The sequence below is a fragment of the Ambystoma mexicanum genome, chromosome 10 (genome assembly GCF_040938575.1).
Source record: "Ambystoma mexicanum isolate Mex_15411 chromosome 10, UKY_AmexF1_1, whole genome shotgun sequence".
Lineage (NCBI taxonomy): Eukaryota > Metazoa > Chordata > Amphibia > Caudata > Ambystomatidae > Ambystoma > Ambystoma mexicanum.
In genome coordinates this window covers 508,083,596-508,097,655 of record NC_090932.1, presented here as the reverse complement: position 1 = coordinate 508,097,655, position 14,060 = coordinate 508,083,596, and the positions used below count along the sequence as shown (strand labels likewise).

Below are 14,060 nucleotides of genomic sequence, written 5' to 3'. Positions count from 1 at the left end.
AGCCTCAAAGGGTTTGTCTACTTCGACATCAGGGGCAGCAGCGCCCGCTAAATAACTTTGAGTTCTCCCCACATGCTTCTCTGATTGGAGGGAGGGCTCCAGGCACTGGGATAGGTGGAGGGAGATAACTTCTGACAACAGGGGCCTCCAGTAGGTCAATTACCTCCCCTTCATTAAGAGCCCACCAAACAGACCTCTTCCTCAGCAGCCACAACCAGAGCTCCAGGAACAGCGGACAGCCTTACTTTTGAAGGGTGCAGTGGAGGAGGTACCAGCCAAGGAGAGCGGATTGAGCTGGTACTCCAGCTACTTTCTGGTGCCTAAGAAAGGGGGAAAACTCCGTCCCGTCGTGGACCTCAAGGCCTTGAACAAGTTCTTGAGGATGGACAAGTTTAGGATGGTGACGTTGAGAGAAATTATCCAGGCTCTGCAACTCCAGGACTGGTTGGTGTCTATGGACCCTCAGGATGCCTATTTCCATGTGCAGCTCTCTTGTAAGCAAAGGCAATTCTTAAGGTTTGTCATTGGAGACACTCATCAGTTTAACATGCCTAACCTCTACTCCCAGGGTCTTTACCAAGGTGATGGTGGCTCCCCTCAGGAGATCCGGCATACATGTGTACACTTACCAGATGACTGGTTGATCCAAAAGAGGTCTCCAAAGCAGGTATTGGGGCAGCTCGAGGATACCTGTTCCCTGCTTAAAAGCTAGGGCTTCTCCCGGCACTTCCAAAAGACCCACATTACACCAACAAAGAGGCTCAAATTCAGTGGGCGGTCCTGGACTCCTGGCCGGGGAAGGTCTCCTTGCCCCTCACCCCTTCTGGTCTGCAGTCTTTGGTCTCCGGCAGAACGCTGCTGGCACATCAATCGGCTGGAACTGCGAGCAATCTGGCTAGCCCTGATGACTTTCGCACTGTCACTTGTGCAAAATGTCCTGATTTTGACAACACAGTGGCCATGCATTACCTTAACAAGCAAGGGGGTGTTCGGTCACTGCCCATGTGCAGGGAGACCATGCAGCTATTCTGGCATCTGGAGAACAGAATCTTTGCCTCAGCAGCCCCTCTGGCGGGCAGTGAATAGGTTGGCTGGAGCTGGGCAGGCAGAGCACCGTCTCCCACGAATCGGAGATATGTCGGGAGGTCATTGCAGAGATCTTCTCCCAATGGGGAACCCCATCTGTGATCTGTTTGCCACAAAGGACAACGCGAAGTGCAAGCAGTTATGCTCAAGCGAATTTCCGCCGAGGGAGGAATTCAGAGACGTGTTCTGGTGGAGTGGATGCTCAACAACCGTTATGCGTTTTCCCCTGATTCATGTCATCTCGTGGGTTCTCAGAAGGTTTAGCAATTTTTGGGCTACCAGGATCTTGATTGCCCCAGATTGGGCTTGGAAGATGTGCTGCCCTGACCTTCTGGAGTTGGAATTCTGCATGCCTTGCCAGCTTTTGCGGATGCTGGATCTTGTGCCGAATCAGAGGATGTTGTCCCTTCTCCCCGAGGGGTAGACCTTTCCCGTGGGGCCCGGGTTGTGGAGTAGTGGTGCACCTAGGGAGAATCACATGGGGAGGAGCGCTTATGGGATTAGAGACAACCATGTTCAGAGAAAAAGTATGCCCCTGCGTTAGTATACCTAAACCCTTCCCCCATGTTGAATCCACCTTCCCCTCTTGTGGATAAGGCCAATGTCTGCTATGTCGGGTTAGTCCTCCTAATAAACCTGATGGCGTTAGAACCCCACATAATGCAAGGTATTCTGAAAATGGCTCTATCAAGTATTGAAAAACCTAATATACTTGACAAGCTTTAAACATCTGAGAATGCAAAGTAAACGGCGTGTGGCTCTACTACAAGTATTGGGAAATGTAATCTACTTTCACGAGACTGAAACATTTAAGAATGCACAATATGTTACATCTGACTGTCATGTGCTGAGAAGATGATAATGACCAGGAGTCCAAGGGTTACTATGGAGAAACAGAATGAGCAATCTAGCTCCTCAACGACTGAGAAGATGATGATTACCAGGACTCCAAGGGTCAATCTGGAAAAGCAGATTGAGCACACTAGCTTCTGAACGAATGCGATTGGCCCAAAGCAAACCCCTCTTTCAACACAGGAGTTTAAACATCCCACAGAGATGGAACGGCAGACTATCCTCCAGGGAGGAATCCGGCGAGCTGTGTAGTGGCAAAAGGAATCGAGCCAGCAGGAGGGAAGCCGAGACGGGAGGACGAGAAGCTGAGCAGGGTCCAAGAAGCAAGGACTGCTTGGGCTGTTGCCATGTGAAACCTCTGGGCATCCAGAGGATCCAGGAAGCGTCCATGAAAGGGGACGCACCGCTGGGGAGAAGCAGACTTTAGGAGATCCACTGCGAGGAAGCCCCAGATGCTACCGGAGCCTCAAGAGACTTAGCGGCTGCTCGAGGAACGCCAGTACCTACCAAAGAGAAGGAAACAGGTATGCAGATTACCCGAGTGGTGCTGGAGGTAGGCAGGAACAAGTCTGGTGAAGGTGGAAGCCGGATCCAGAAGGTTTGGGACCAGGGGAATGAAGAACGAGTCTGCGACACGCACCCATATGAAAAACAGAAACAAAAGTCAAGGATTGGCAGGAGAATATACCAAGCCAGTTTTAATATTGCGAGTCTGGGACTTGCACCCAAAGGAGGGACAATCGATGGGAGGACATTTGCTTGGCAAGAAAGAAGCCAAGTCATTCAGAATACTGCAAGTCTGGGACCCGCACACAAAATAAGTGAAGAATACATTGTGCAAACAAATCCTATGCTTGGCAAAAGGAGTGTGCCAGGTTGGTGAAATAAACAGGAGAAGCATAAGGAACATATTCTTGCGAACTCCCTATTGATATTTATATAAGCAAGTACATGCCTGAGAGGCCAAAATAAGAAAAACACTATAGGAATCTAGGGAAAAGGACTGAGACCCTAGCCTTGGAGTCCCACAGTTTTGAATATTTCTTTATTTTTGCCACTTGTGATTACCCAAGAGACTGGGAACTTTTCTGTTGGTTGGACCTACACAGAACACTTTACTTTAGGATGAGATCATGCTTTCACAATTGGTTTAGGTTATTAGTGTTAGGGACAGAAGTAGGCTTTATGAGACACTATAGTGACAGACTTTATATTTTGGAAATTCTGACAATTTCCTCTGTTTTTTAGAGGCCGGAAAACCCCTTTTGGTTTTAGGGACAGGGAGGCATTTTTCCAACCTTTTTTTCATTTAATAACATTTTCTACCCAAAAGCATGCCACCAATGTGTCCGAGCCTTGCTTTTGCACCCTCACAATCTCCTGTCCCAGTCCGAAGGTTGTGTGCTTCACTCGAGCCCGCAGTCTCTCAGACTGCATGCATGGCTCTTGAGAGGCTGAGATATGAGGACTGGACCTGTCAGAGGAGGTGTTAGAGGTGCTGCTGGCTGCACATACGTTTTCTTCCAGGTCACTTTATGCGTCCACGTGGGGAAGGTTTGAGACTTGATGTAGAGGCAGAGGGGCAGACCATATTTGGTGCCTTACTTCCACCGTAATGGAATTTCTTTTCTCCTTAGCCTTGTTGGGACTACAGATTTGACGGGAATCAGTGAGCTTCTTACAATGAGTGCGTTTGAGGGACATTCTGGTCCTCATTACGAGTCTGGCGGAAACCGTACCAGAAAAACCGGCAGGTAGCCGCCAGACTGGTTATGATTTACCGGAACCTGACTTGTCGGAATAACCGGGGGCATTAAGCCCCGGCGGACCGGTAAGTCAGGTGCTGGTAAAATGTTGATTCCCATTCCAATGGAGTCCCAAAGGACTCCACGGGAATGGGCACCATGGAAGCACTGGCACCGTTCATAACAGTGCCAGTGCTTCCATGAAAGTCTGCTGGCGGGTGCCGTTCTGCCCACCAGGGTCAGGCCTGGTGGGCGAAACGGCACCCACCATTAGACTCGTAGTTTGCGGGTCCGGAAACAATGGTGCCGGTAAGCTTATCGGCACTGCTGTTTCCGGACTGGCAAACTTGTAATGAGGCTCTCCGACAAGGTTGTGGCGGCGAGTAAATGGAACAGTCATTGGGGACAATACTTAAGTGGACATACATAGATTAAGGACAATGAACATTGGGCCTTAAGTGCAGGTAGGTGGCACGGACAGCTGTGCTCGGGATGGGACCATGATGGGTGAAGTGCAGAGGAAGTGAGGGACAGAGGTGGGTAGAGGCAAGGCAAACATGTTAGCTAGCAGGCAAATGAGTGGTAGTTTATGAGGGTAACTCAGAGTAGATGAGGTAGGCTTTTAGTTTGGTTTTGAACAAATCCGTTTGGACTGTTTCTCGGATGACTGAGGGAAGAGAAATCCATGCAAGTGGAGCAAGAAGAGAGAAAAAGCGGAAGCAAGAGGAAGCACAGGAATCCAAATAGAACATGGCTAGGACGGCAGCCTTCAGTCGAGACCACCAATTGTTTGTTGCTTTTTCCCAATCTTGGATGGGACAAGAAGTGACTAAGCAAACAATATCTCCCTGGATAATCCTTTGCATTACTGAGTTGTATGAGAAAGCGGGTAAGATGTGCCTTCGGCTTAAGAGCCTACTCCACTATGAGGGCGCGCCTTCCTCCGTGCTGCAAAGGTAGTGCCAGTTAGAGAGATCTGCCCGACCTCAGCTTGGTCCTCTCTTCACACTTTTGTTAAGCATTCCAGTCTGTATGTGGTCCAAGGTATGAATGTCTGGTTTAGAAGGGTGGTGTTATAGATAGAGTTTCTTAGTTTAAGCTTTCGCCCACCACCTAAAGTTGGTACTGCTTTGGGAGTCTATCAAGATGAGGGATCTTTGGGAGAATGTAATCCATTGAAGGAGAAATTACTTACTGGTAATATTCTTTCCATGGATTCTTCCCCCACAGATTCCTTATCGCTAGCCTACTCTGCTGTAAAAAAGGTTCTTAGTTTGCAACACTTTTGTTTCTTTTGTGGGATCAGTCTTGGAGGAAAGATTGACATTTGTGCATCTCCTTTTTTAAAAGAAAAAGAAAAGTTAATGTACTGTTGGCTGTTGGCCTTCAGTCTTGGATGCCGGTTCTTTGCACTAAAGTATATTAAAACATTGATTTCTTTTTACGAGGAGTGAAATTCCCCCTTCTGGTTTGATTCTGTTTCTGTGAGTCCTTCCCCACTGTATTGCCCCATGCATAGCAGCCGAGGGAACTCGGGTATGGAGGCGTAGTGACAGTGTATATGTACTACCGACGTCAGTTTCCAGAATCGAGGAGTTGCACAGTTGAGACATGCAGTGGTCGAGAGACAACGCCGAGCATCACCACGCTCCCTGTCAATCTTCAATCCCAGTGACGCGGAGGGGATGATATATCAAGATGAGGCATCTGTGGGAGAAGAATCCTTAGAAAGAACATTACCAGTAAGTAATTTCCCATTCTGTTTGTTGCGGGTTCGAATTTAATTGGCGTTATATTATAGCATGCAGGACATCCCATCAGTTTGGATGAAGGGTTGCTAAGAACTGCCTGTCCAAAAGTCACTAAGGTGAGTAACGTATGCTTTAGTCCTAACTTCTCTAGCCATCCTCGAGACATCCTACCCGCATTCCTGCTCTTTAATTTAATTCAATCCTTGACTCCTGTCTCCTTTCTCCTCTCCCTTCTTCTCCTACCCACTCTTCAGGCTCCACTGTTGACCTTATCTTTAACTCAACCTACCCCTCCTCCACCGTCTCTACACTACCCATTTATCTCTCTGACCATGCTTTACTCTCCTTCTCCCTTACTCCCCTTCCCATTCATCTACTCCTGTACCCTCCCCTTCCTTTTTCTCTAGACGTGACCTCCGTGTCTTTAATCCTCTCTCTTGCTCCTCCTCTCTTCCCCCCCTTCCTGATATCTCGCCTCTGTCGGCCAATGATGCTCTAGCCACTCTCTCCTCTTCTATCTCCTCCACTCTTGATCTACTTTACCCCCTCTCCTCCTCCCGTCCTACTCGCAAACCCTCTCAACCATGGCTTTCCCCTCATCTTCTATCCATGCGTCGTCTCCTTCGTTGCCTCGAGCGAATCTGACTCAAATTCCCCTCACTATCTAACCAAACCTCCTATTTCACCTACCATTCTCTTGATGACTCCTGCCTCAGCTCTGCTAAACGTTCCTGCTTTTCTGACCTTCTCTACTTCCAAGCCTCTCATCCTCGCCGTATCTTTCAAACCCTCTCTCGCCTTCTCTCCCCGCCCACCCTGACCCTTCAGCCTCATCCTTCCTCTCCCCTTCTGACTTTGCAAACTTCTTCTCCTCTAAGATTCTTTCTCTTCGTCAAAAGATGAACTGTTCCCCCTCCTCCCCCCGTTCTGCTCCCCCTATTCCCCTTCAGTTTACATGTCTGACTTCTCGCCTGTCTCCCTTTCTGAAGTGTTCCTCCTCCTGTCCAAAGCCCACACTACAGCGGCCCCTACTGACCCTCTCCCCACCCTCCTCATCCCAAAGATCTACCCTCTTCTTATTCCTTACTTAACCTCCTTCTTCAACATCTGTCTCTCCTCATCTACCTTCCCCTCCGCATTCATGCATGCCACTATTATACCTATTCTGAAAAAACCTTCTGCTGATCCCCTTCTTACCTCTAACTTCCGCCCAATCTCTCTTCTCCCATTCCTCTCTAAACTACTTGAACGACTAGCCTACTCCCAGCTCTCAACCTTTGTCAGTAACCTTTCCCACCTTCCCCCCTCTCAATCCGGCTTCCGACCTAAACACTCCCCTGAAGCTGTCCTCACTTATATTCTTAACTCCCTCCTCTGCGCTCGATACTCTAAACAATCCTCTGTCCTCATCCTCCTCGACCTTTCTGCTGCCTTCGACACTGTCAATCACCCTCTACTTCTCAACACTCTTTCTTCCTTTGGTTTCAAAGGATCTGTTCTCAACTGGCTCTCCTCTTACCTCTCCTCCCGCTCGTTTGCTGTCTCCTGGGGAGGTCGTACCTCACCCACCCTCCCCTTGGTTTACGGAGTACCCCAAGTTTCGGTTCTCGGCCCTTTCCTATTCTCTCTCTACACCTCTCTCCTTGCCGCCATCACCTCTTGGTATTTCTCGCCATTTCTATGCCGATGACACCCAACTTTTCCTTTCCTTCTCTTCCTTTTCTCCTGTCCTCCACCTTAAACTCTCTTCCTGTCTTACAGCCATTAAAAACTGGATGTCATCCCGCTTTCTTTCCCTCAATACTGATAGGACTGGTCTTATTCTTTCCCTTCAACACTCTTCCCCCACCCTCTCCTCCACCTTTTATGCACGTTCCCCCCTCTAATCTTCCCATCTCTCCCCGCGCTCGCAATCTAGGCATTCACTTTGATTTCTCCCTCTGCGTTTCCCACCATATTTCTCTTACCTCGCGCCCCTGTCGCTACCACCTTTTCAACATTCGCAAAGTCTGCTCCTCTCTCACCTTCCATGCCACTAAACTTTTAATCTCCTCCCTTATCTTCTCTCGCCCTCTTCTACTGCTCCTCTATACTCTTTGGACTACCTGCATCTCATCTCACCCCCCTCAAATCCCTGTATCACTCAGCTGTCTATGCCCTCTGCCTCCTTGCCCCTCATGACTCAATTTCCTCCTCACTTTCTTACCTTGGTTGGCTTCCCTTCCACTCCCAATTTAAATTTCATTTTCTCTGCCTTGTCTTTAAAACTCTCCATGATCTTGCTCCCCCTTACCTGTCCTCTCTCCTCTCTTTCTACACCCCTTCCTGTTCCCTTCGTTCTGCTGATCTCTTCCTTATCACCGTTCCCCCTTCCCCATGTGCCTCCTCCCATTTCTGCTCCTTTCAGCTCCTAGCTCCCCTGGGACTCCCTACCTCTCCCTATCCGCTCCATACCTACCTTTTCCTTCTTCCATACTTCCCTGAAATCTCTCCTTCTCCATCCCCTTTTTTCCCTTACACTCCTTGCTTCTTCACCCTAATGCCCTTCTTTTTCCCTCCTCCTTTCCCATCCTCACCCCCTCTTTCCCTCTTACCTTCACAGATTAATTCCTCTACATACTGTTTTATTGGTTTCATTCATGTTTTGTAAATTGCTTCTACTTTTAAAAAATGTTTTATGTACCTTGTTATAATGTACAGTGCTTTGGATTAAAACGCTATATAAACACAATAAATACAAATACAAATTTGTGCGGATGTCATTGGTATGAATTAATTGAAAATCAGCTGATCTCAGGGGGAAACAGACTGACTATATTGTTCAAGCATTCCTGCTTCTCTACGAACTATACCCTTTTCTCATCCTCACTTTCTTTTTTTTTTTCTTCCTTTCCAATGGTTTGCTCCTTTATTTCCTGCTCAGCGAAGAGCCTAGCTTGCACATTATTTAAATCAATGAAAATAAAATAAGAACTGCACTTGAGCAAGGCCCCCGATGCTCTGTCTATTCAAGCTTTATTTATTTTGGTATTTAATGGCACAGTCCTCTCCAGTTGCCTTGAAGGATTTCCCCCATTTTAATCGAAGAGGGCTCCATGGCTAGAAATACAATAGTTAATAGGGTATACAAATGTTACTTTTCTCATGCTAACTTCCCCTCTCATCTTTTAGTGTGGAATTTGCAAATGCCCAATGTTTGAGGCTGAGCCGTGAGCTGACTGAGAAGCAGGAAGAGCTGAGATTTGCAGAAGAACAGCATGGCACATGCAGATCTGAGAACAGAAAGGTAAGAATGTACCACACAGAGAATTGAAGGAGGTAGAGAGAATCTGCTTTATTTGGTGTTTAACCCTCTACTTTGAAACAGTGATTGAGCCAGGCAACAACCTTATCAGAGGTAGGACGGAGAGAAATCCAGGCTGACACGTGTTCATCAGAGTGGTTAAAAACAATGACTTTCCTAGTTTCTGCTGGTTCCCCTTATAACGGTTTTATTTTCCAAATAAATTATTCAAATGTGTCACATTTCATACACTTTCTATTGATAAACACCCTAAAGGCATTTGAACATGGGTTCATGTAAGTTCTGTAATCGGTATAATGGATGTGACTTTCCTTCATTCATTGGTGTAGCAAATTCATGAAAATAAAAAAATTCACATTCAATAGTTGGTATTATTTGCTTGCCTTTGCTTAGTCCATTTGTATGCAGTAATCATGCATGATATTGAAGTTCTTAATCTGCATTTAGAATCTGTGTTTTGTTCTTAGCTGCCATTCCCCTGGACTTTATATCCAATTTTAAAGTACCTCAATACATCACAATATAACAAAAAAACATTTATTATTAAAACAGTTTTCATTCAAGAACTAGTTCATTGATCTCAGATGAAAAATATGAGCAAACATTCCAACAGTTTGGACTTTTGTGTAGGCCGTAGTGGTAATAACTTTCTATTGATGGTAGCAGGTGCAAAATGGTGCCGGTACCTGGACATGTAATAGCAGTGCCTGGCAAATGCATGATGCTTATACACAAGCCAAAACTGGACTTCAACGAAGGGCATGCAGAGTGCCTATAAATCGAGTGGCTTAAGGCAACCTGGTTAAGACATTTTTATCACACCAGAAGCGGCTTTACAATTCCAATTAAGTCATTAACTCTCAGAAGACTACTTTAAAAAAAAACACTAGCAGGCACTTTGTAAAGTTTGATGGTAAGGCTTGATTAAAGTCATGGTGTTTTTGGCCGGGAGGGGCAGGAACTGGGTGGGAATAGCTATAGGGATTAGCATGATGTAAGGGCGCAGAAGGAGGAGACTGACAAACAGGTGGCATATTTGTTTATATAAACGTTTATTAGTAATAAAAATAAAGAGGAAATCTAACTTTGCCTAACTCTAAAAGGGCTTTCCCTTCCTCAACTAAAATAATAAGGTTTCAGTCACAATATTGTATAAATCAATAGCCCACTGTCCTGTGTCAAAAGGCCTACTTCTTTCCCTCACACCTGTTCCAGAAGAATGCCTCCCTTCTTCTGGACAGTGTTTCACAATTCAGTTGTAAGTAGTATCTTTACCTGAGGGAATGACTGCCTTCCCCAGGTCGCAATACATTTCCAAGGCACAAAGTTCCAGGTTGTAATGCCAACAAACAGTAAAGTGCTCAATTTGACTCAAAAAGTAAAGTTCCAGTTCAAACATCAACATTCACTATTGCTGATAGTTGCTTCTTCATTATTGGGTTCTTCTAGAATGCCTCTCTTCTCTGGGTATTCCAGCAGCACAGTGTCGCAACACCAGCGGGAATGACTCCCTTCTCCTGGCTTTCCCTTTGATGGTTTTACACAGTTCTACAATATCAAGGGGGAATGATTCGCTTCCACTGTTTTCAGCATTTCACAAAAAGAAAAGGATTGTTGATCATCCAATCCTCGGCTTTAGAAAGTCTACTATTTCTTATATTCCAGGGGGAAAGACTCACTTTCCTTGGGACACTGGTTTGATCGTTCTTATGAGTTTCAACCGCCAGAAGAATGACTCTCTTCTCCTGGCCTTTCTTGGCTTTGTTTCCCAGTGCACAACACCAGAGGGAATGACTCCCTTCCCCTGGCCTTTCTTATATACTCTGGTCGGAGTCGGGAAGCAGAGTGTCTTGTCTGCTGTCTACCTGATCCTGAGAGAAGCTGCAGTCTTTCCACACTTGCTACTGCGCCTACAAAACCCCGACCCGGCCTCGGAGTGGGCCGCGGAGTCGGGAAGCAGAGTCTCTTGTCTGCTGTCTACGTGATCCTGAGAGCAGCTTCAGTCTTTCCACACTTGCTACTATGCCTGCAAAACCCCGACCCGGCTGCAGAGTGGGCCGCGTCGTCGTGAAGCAGAGTGTCTTGTCTGCTGTCTACGTGATCCTGAGAGGAGCTGCAGTCTTTGCACACTTGTTACTATGCCTACAAAACCCCGACCTGGCCTTGGAGTCGGGAAGCAGAGTCTCTTGTCTGCTGTCTACGTGATCCTGGGGGGAGCTGCAGTCTTATCACACTGATTACTACGCCAACAAAACCCTGACCCGGCCGTGGAGCGGGCTGCAGAGTCGAGAAGCAGAGTCTCTTGTCTCTGGTTCTCTGGCTCTCTTGTCTCTGGCTCCTCGACTCGGCGGCGCAGCGTTATACTTGTGCGATTCCTATTAGTCATCTACCTACCTCCATGGTTTTCTGTCACCCTCACATTCTACAACATTGACAACCATCATCTGAAATTGATCCAACTCGTGAACTGTGCCCGATTCAACAGAGCCCCTCTGATCCCCTCCCATGCGGCGTGATGTGTGAACATCAGATAACCACTGAGGGAAGGAGTTTTCATCATCACACTGCAATCGCTGCACTATGAAAACACGGGTAAGCCCCCTGCCCCTTGACTTTCCCGATTACATCTCTGCCCTCAGTGCAGTGCGAAAGAAAGAACGTTTGTTTCTCTGAAAAATGCGAGCGGGAGACTGCAGGGCTTGCCCTTTGATCCCGCCCGCGATACACATTGCGGCTCACAGATCCTCAACGTACCAGAACACTAATATAAACACTAACCAACTGGAGCGGGAGACTGCCGGATCCGATTCCTTGATCCCGCTCGCTGAGAAATACCTTGAATAGTTACATCCTTGTATGTGTTCCTGTACACACTCTTGTACGCAACACAGAAAGAACGATTGCTTCTGTGAACCACGCGAGCGGGAGACTGCGGGGCTTATCCCTTTGATCCCGCCCGCAACATTATTGCTCACTGATTCCCAACGTACCTTGACACTCTGAAACCAAGACTAAATCACGCGAGTGGAAGTCTGCTGGAAAAAACTTTGACCAATGATACCCACACTTCCCTCTTGACCCACCATTCGGCTACTCTGTTTCTCTATATTCAGTGGAGCCTGTAAGATTTGCCGGGGGGCGACCCCCACAGAGATAGTAACACTAATACAACCCAACCTTGTTATACCAGTTAACAGGTTAGCAAGTGCCTACCTAGCAGACAGCCCGCGGGCTGCTGAATATTACACACATTTTTCCCTCGGCTTATTAAACTACAACATGGCCTCTGCATCTGGTCCAGCGACGGGATTAAGAAACAAGATACTATCCACAACTGCAAGCCTACACCCCATAGCAGGACCATTCCCTGACCAACCACATCCGGATGATCAACAAGCAGCGTACTGCATAGAACTACCGAAACCCGGTGACCCTCTGCCTACCTTGCCTACCCAAAGTGAGACCGAGGTTTTCCTGAGCTCTACTAAGCTTGAACCATCTCGCCTAGAGCCGGCGATCCCCCGATTCACCTCACAACCATCAGACAAGTGCGAGTACCCTTCTATCGAGACAGGCCCTATCATTCCGATCACTTCCAACTCAATTTTGGAAAACAAAGAGGGAAACCAACTAAATGACTCACCATGCGAAAAGCAACTTCATGAGCACCTCTCAACGCATCCGCTTCCATCATTGGGTCACACCCAGCGGAATCTCCCTGATGTCTCATACACTCCCTTATCACAAAAGGAAAAAGCTCTTGTTGCCAATAAATTATGGAAACACAAATGTACTAATGCTAAAATGACAGAAGAATTCTTTGCTCATAGACGAAACAGAATAGAAACTTGACAGCCACGACTCTCTAGATATTATAGAAATAGAAGACCTCATGAGTAACCAAGAAAAAAGGAATGAAGTATTCCAGATTTCCAATAAGATCAAGGGCGAGTCTGCCTGGAGTGCCTCAACTTCAAGATTCCCCGGATTATCTACTCAAATAGCCACCAACAGAACCCTGTGCTTGTCAAGCCCCATTGAGACATGGAATGACAAAATACCAACCCAAGATCGTACCCCTTATATCAAATGCCATTGCCAACAGAATACTACCCCACAGAAACAACATCAAGCAATTCTTTTTTTTTTTAACTTTTCTTTATTGGCAAGGAACAGTAGCAGTTGCAGGACACTTCACATCAGCACTTAGCATTTCACATTTAAAACATTTAGAACAAGCAATGCATTAGTTGTAAACGGGCATCTTAACTTAGGGCGTGTTGAGTCCAGCGGGGCTGCTCAGAGTCCTGGCTGCGCTTCCGCCCCTTCCACCGACGAGGGCGAGGATAGAAGCTCTAAGTCAACTATGTTGTTCAATAACTACAAAACTCTGTCCACACATTTTCGGGGCGCCCATTCGCAGGTAGGGAATTGATGTAGTCCTCCTCACACATTTGCGTCCAAGTGAGGGCCTTTAGCCACATCTCAAATGAAGGGGGGGAAGGACGCTTCCAACACTGTAGAATACATCTTCTAGCCTCTATGGCCCCAACATTCAAGAATTTTGCGACTTTCTTCACCCCAGTTCCCTCCCATAGCCCAAACAACACAGCAAGGGGGTCGGGACCAATCTGGAACCCCACCATTTCCGAGAGGGCTTCCAGCACAGCATCCCAGAACGGGGCGAGTGCCCTACAGGACCAGAACATGAGTGTGGTCAGCTTCACCGGATCTGCATCTCGGGCACACATGGGGTTGGTTGTGTGTGAATTTCCCCACCCTGTGAGGGGTGTAATACAGGCGATTAAGGAGCTTATATTGCATGCATCTGAATCTGGAGTTGAGGGAGACCTTACGTGTATGCATGCACATTTTCTCCCACATTGTATCAGTAATTGCCAACCCCAGTTCATTTCACCATGTGTCCCGGAGTTTGTGGGATGGTTCTGCCGATTTTGCCATCAGTAGTTTATATAGGGCTGACGTTATGCATTTACTTCCTGCAGAGTTAGCTATATAGCAGATCTCAGGGGAGTCGGGGGGGTTCATGTGGGTATGAGGGCCACATTGCACGAACTGCTGCTCTAAGTCCAAAGTATTGTAGTAACTCCAGGGCTGATTTGGAGTTCCCCGGTCGCCATGTCTGTGGGATGATCAATTTACCTTCAGGGAACAGGTCGGAGAGTGTCCGATACCCCAGGTCCAGCCAATGTCGCATAAGAAGTTTGTCATGTGTGGGGGCAAGGCCTGGGAATAACCATATGGGCAGCCACTTGTAGTACGGGTGGCATTCAGGGTGGGTTTGCAGGATTGACCTCCATG

General features: G+C 47.2%; 1 protein-coding gene across 1 annotated transcript in view; it reads left to right on the top strand.

Annotated features, from left to right (window-relative positions):
* Window positions 1–14,060, top strand: part of CEP63 (centrosomal protein 63) — a 1,157,239-nt gene that overhangs the window by 700,844 nt on the left and 442,335 nt on the right. The window contains exon 10 of the mRNA XM_069618054.1: window positions 8,606–8,720. Within this exon, the coding sequence (XP_069474155.1) occupies window positions 8,606–8,720 (115 nt within the window). The remainder of the gene's footprint in view (window positions 1–8,605; window positions 8,721–14,060) is intronic.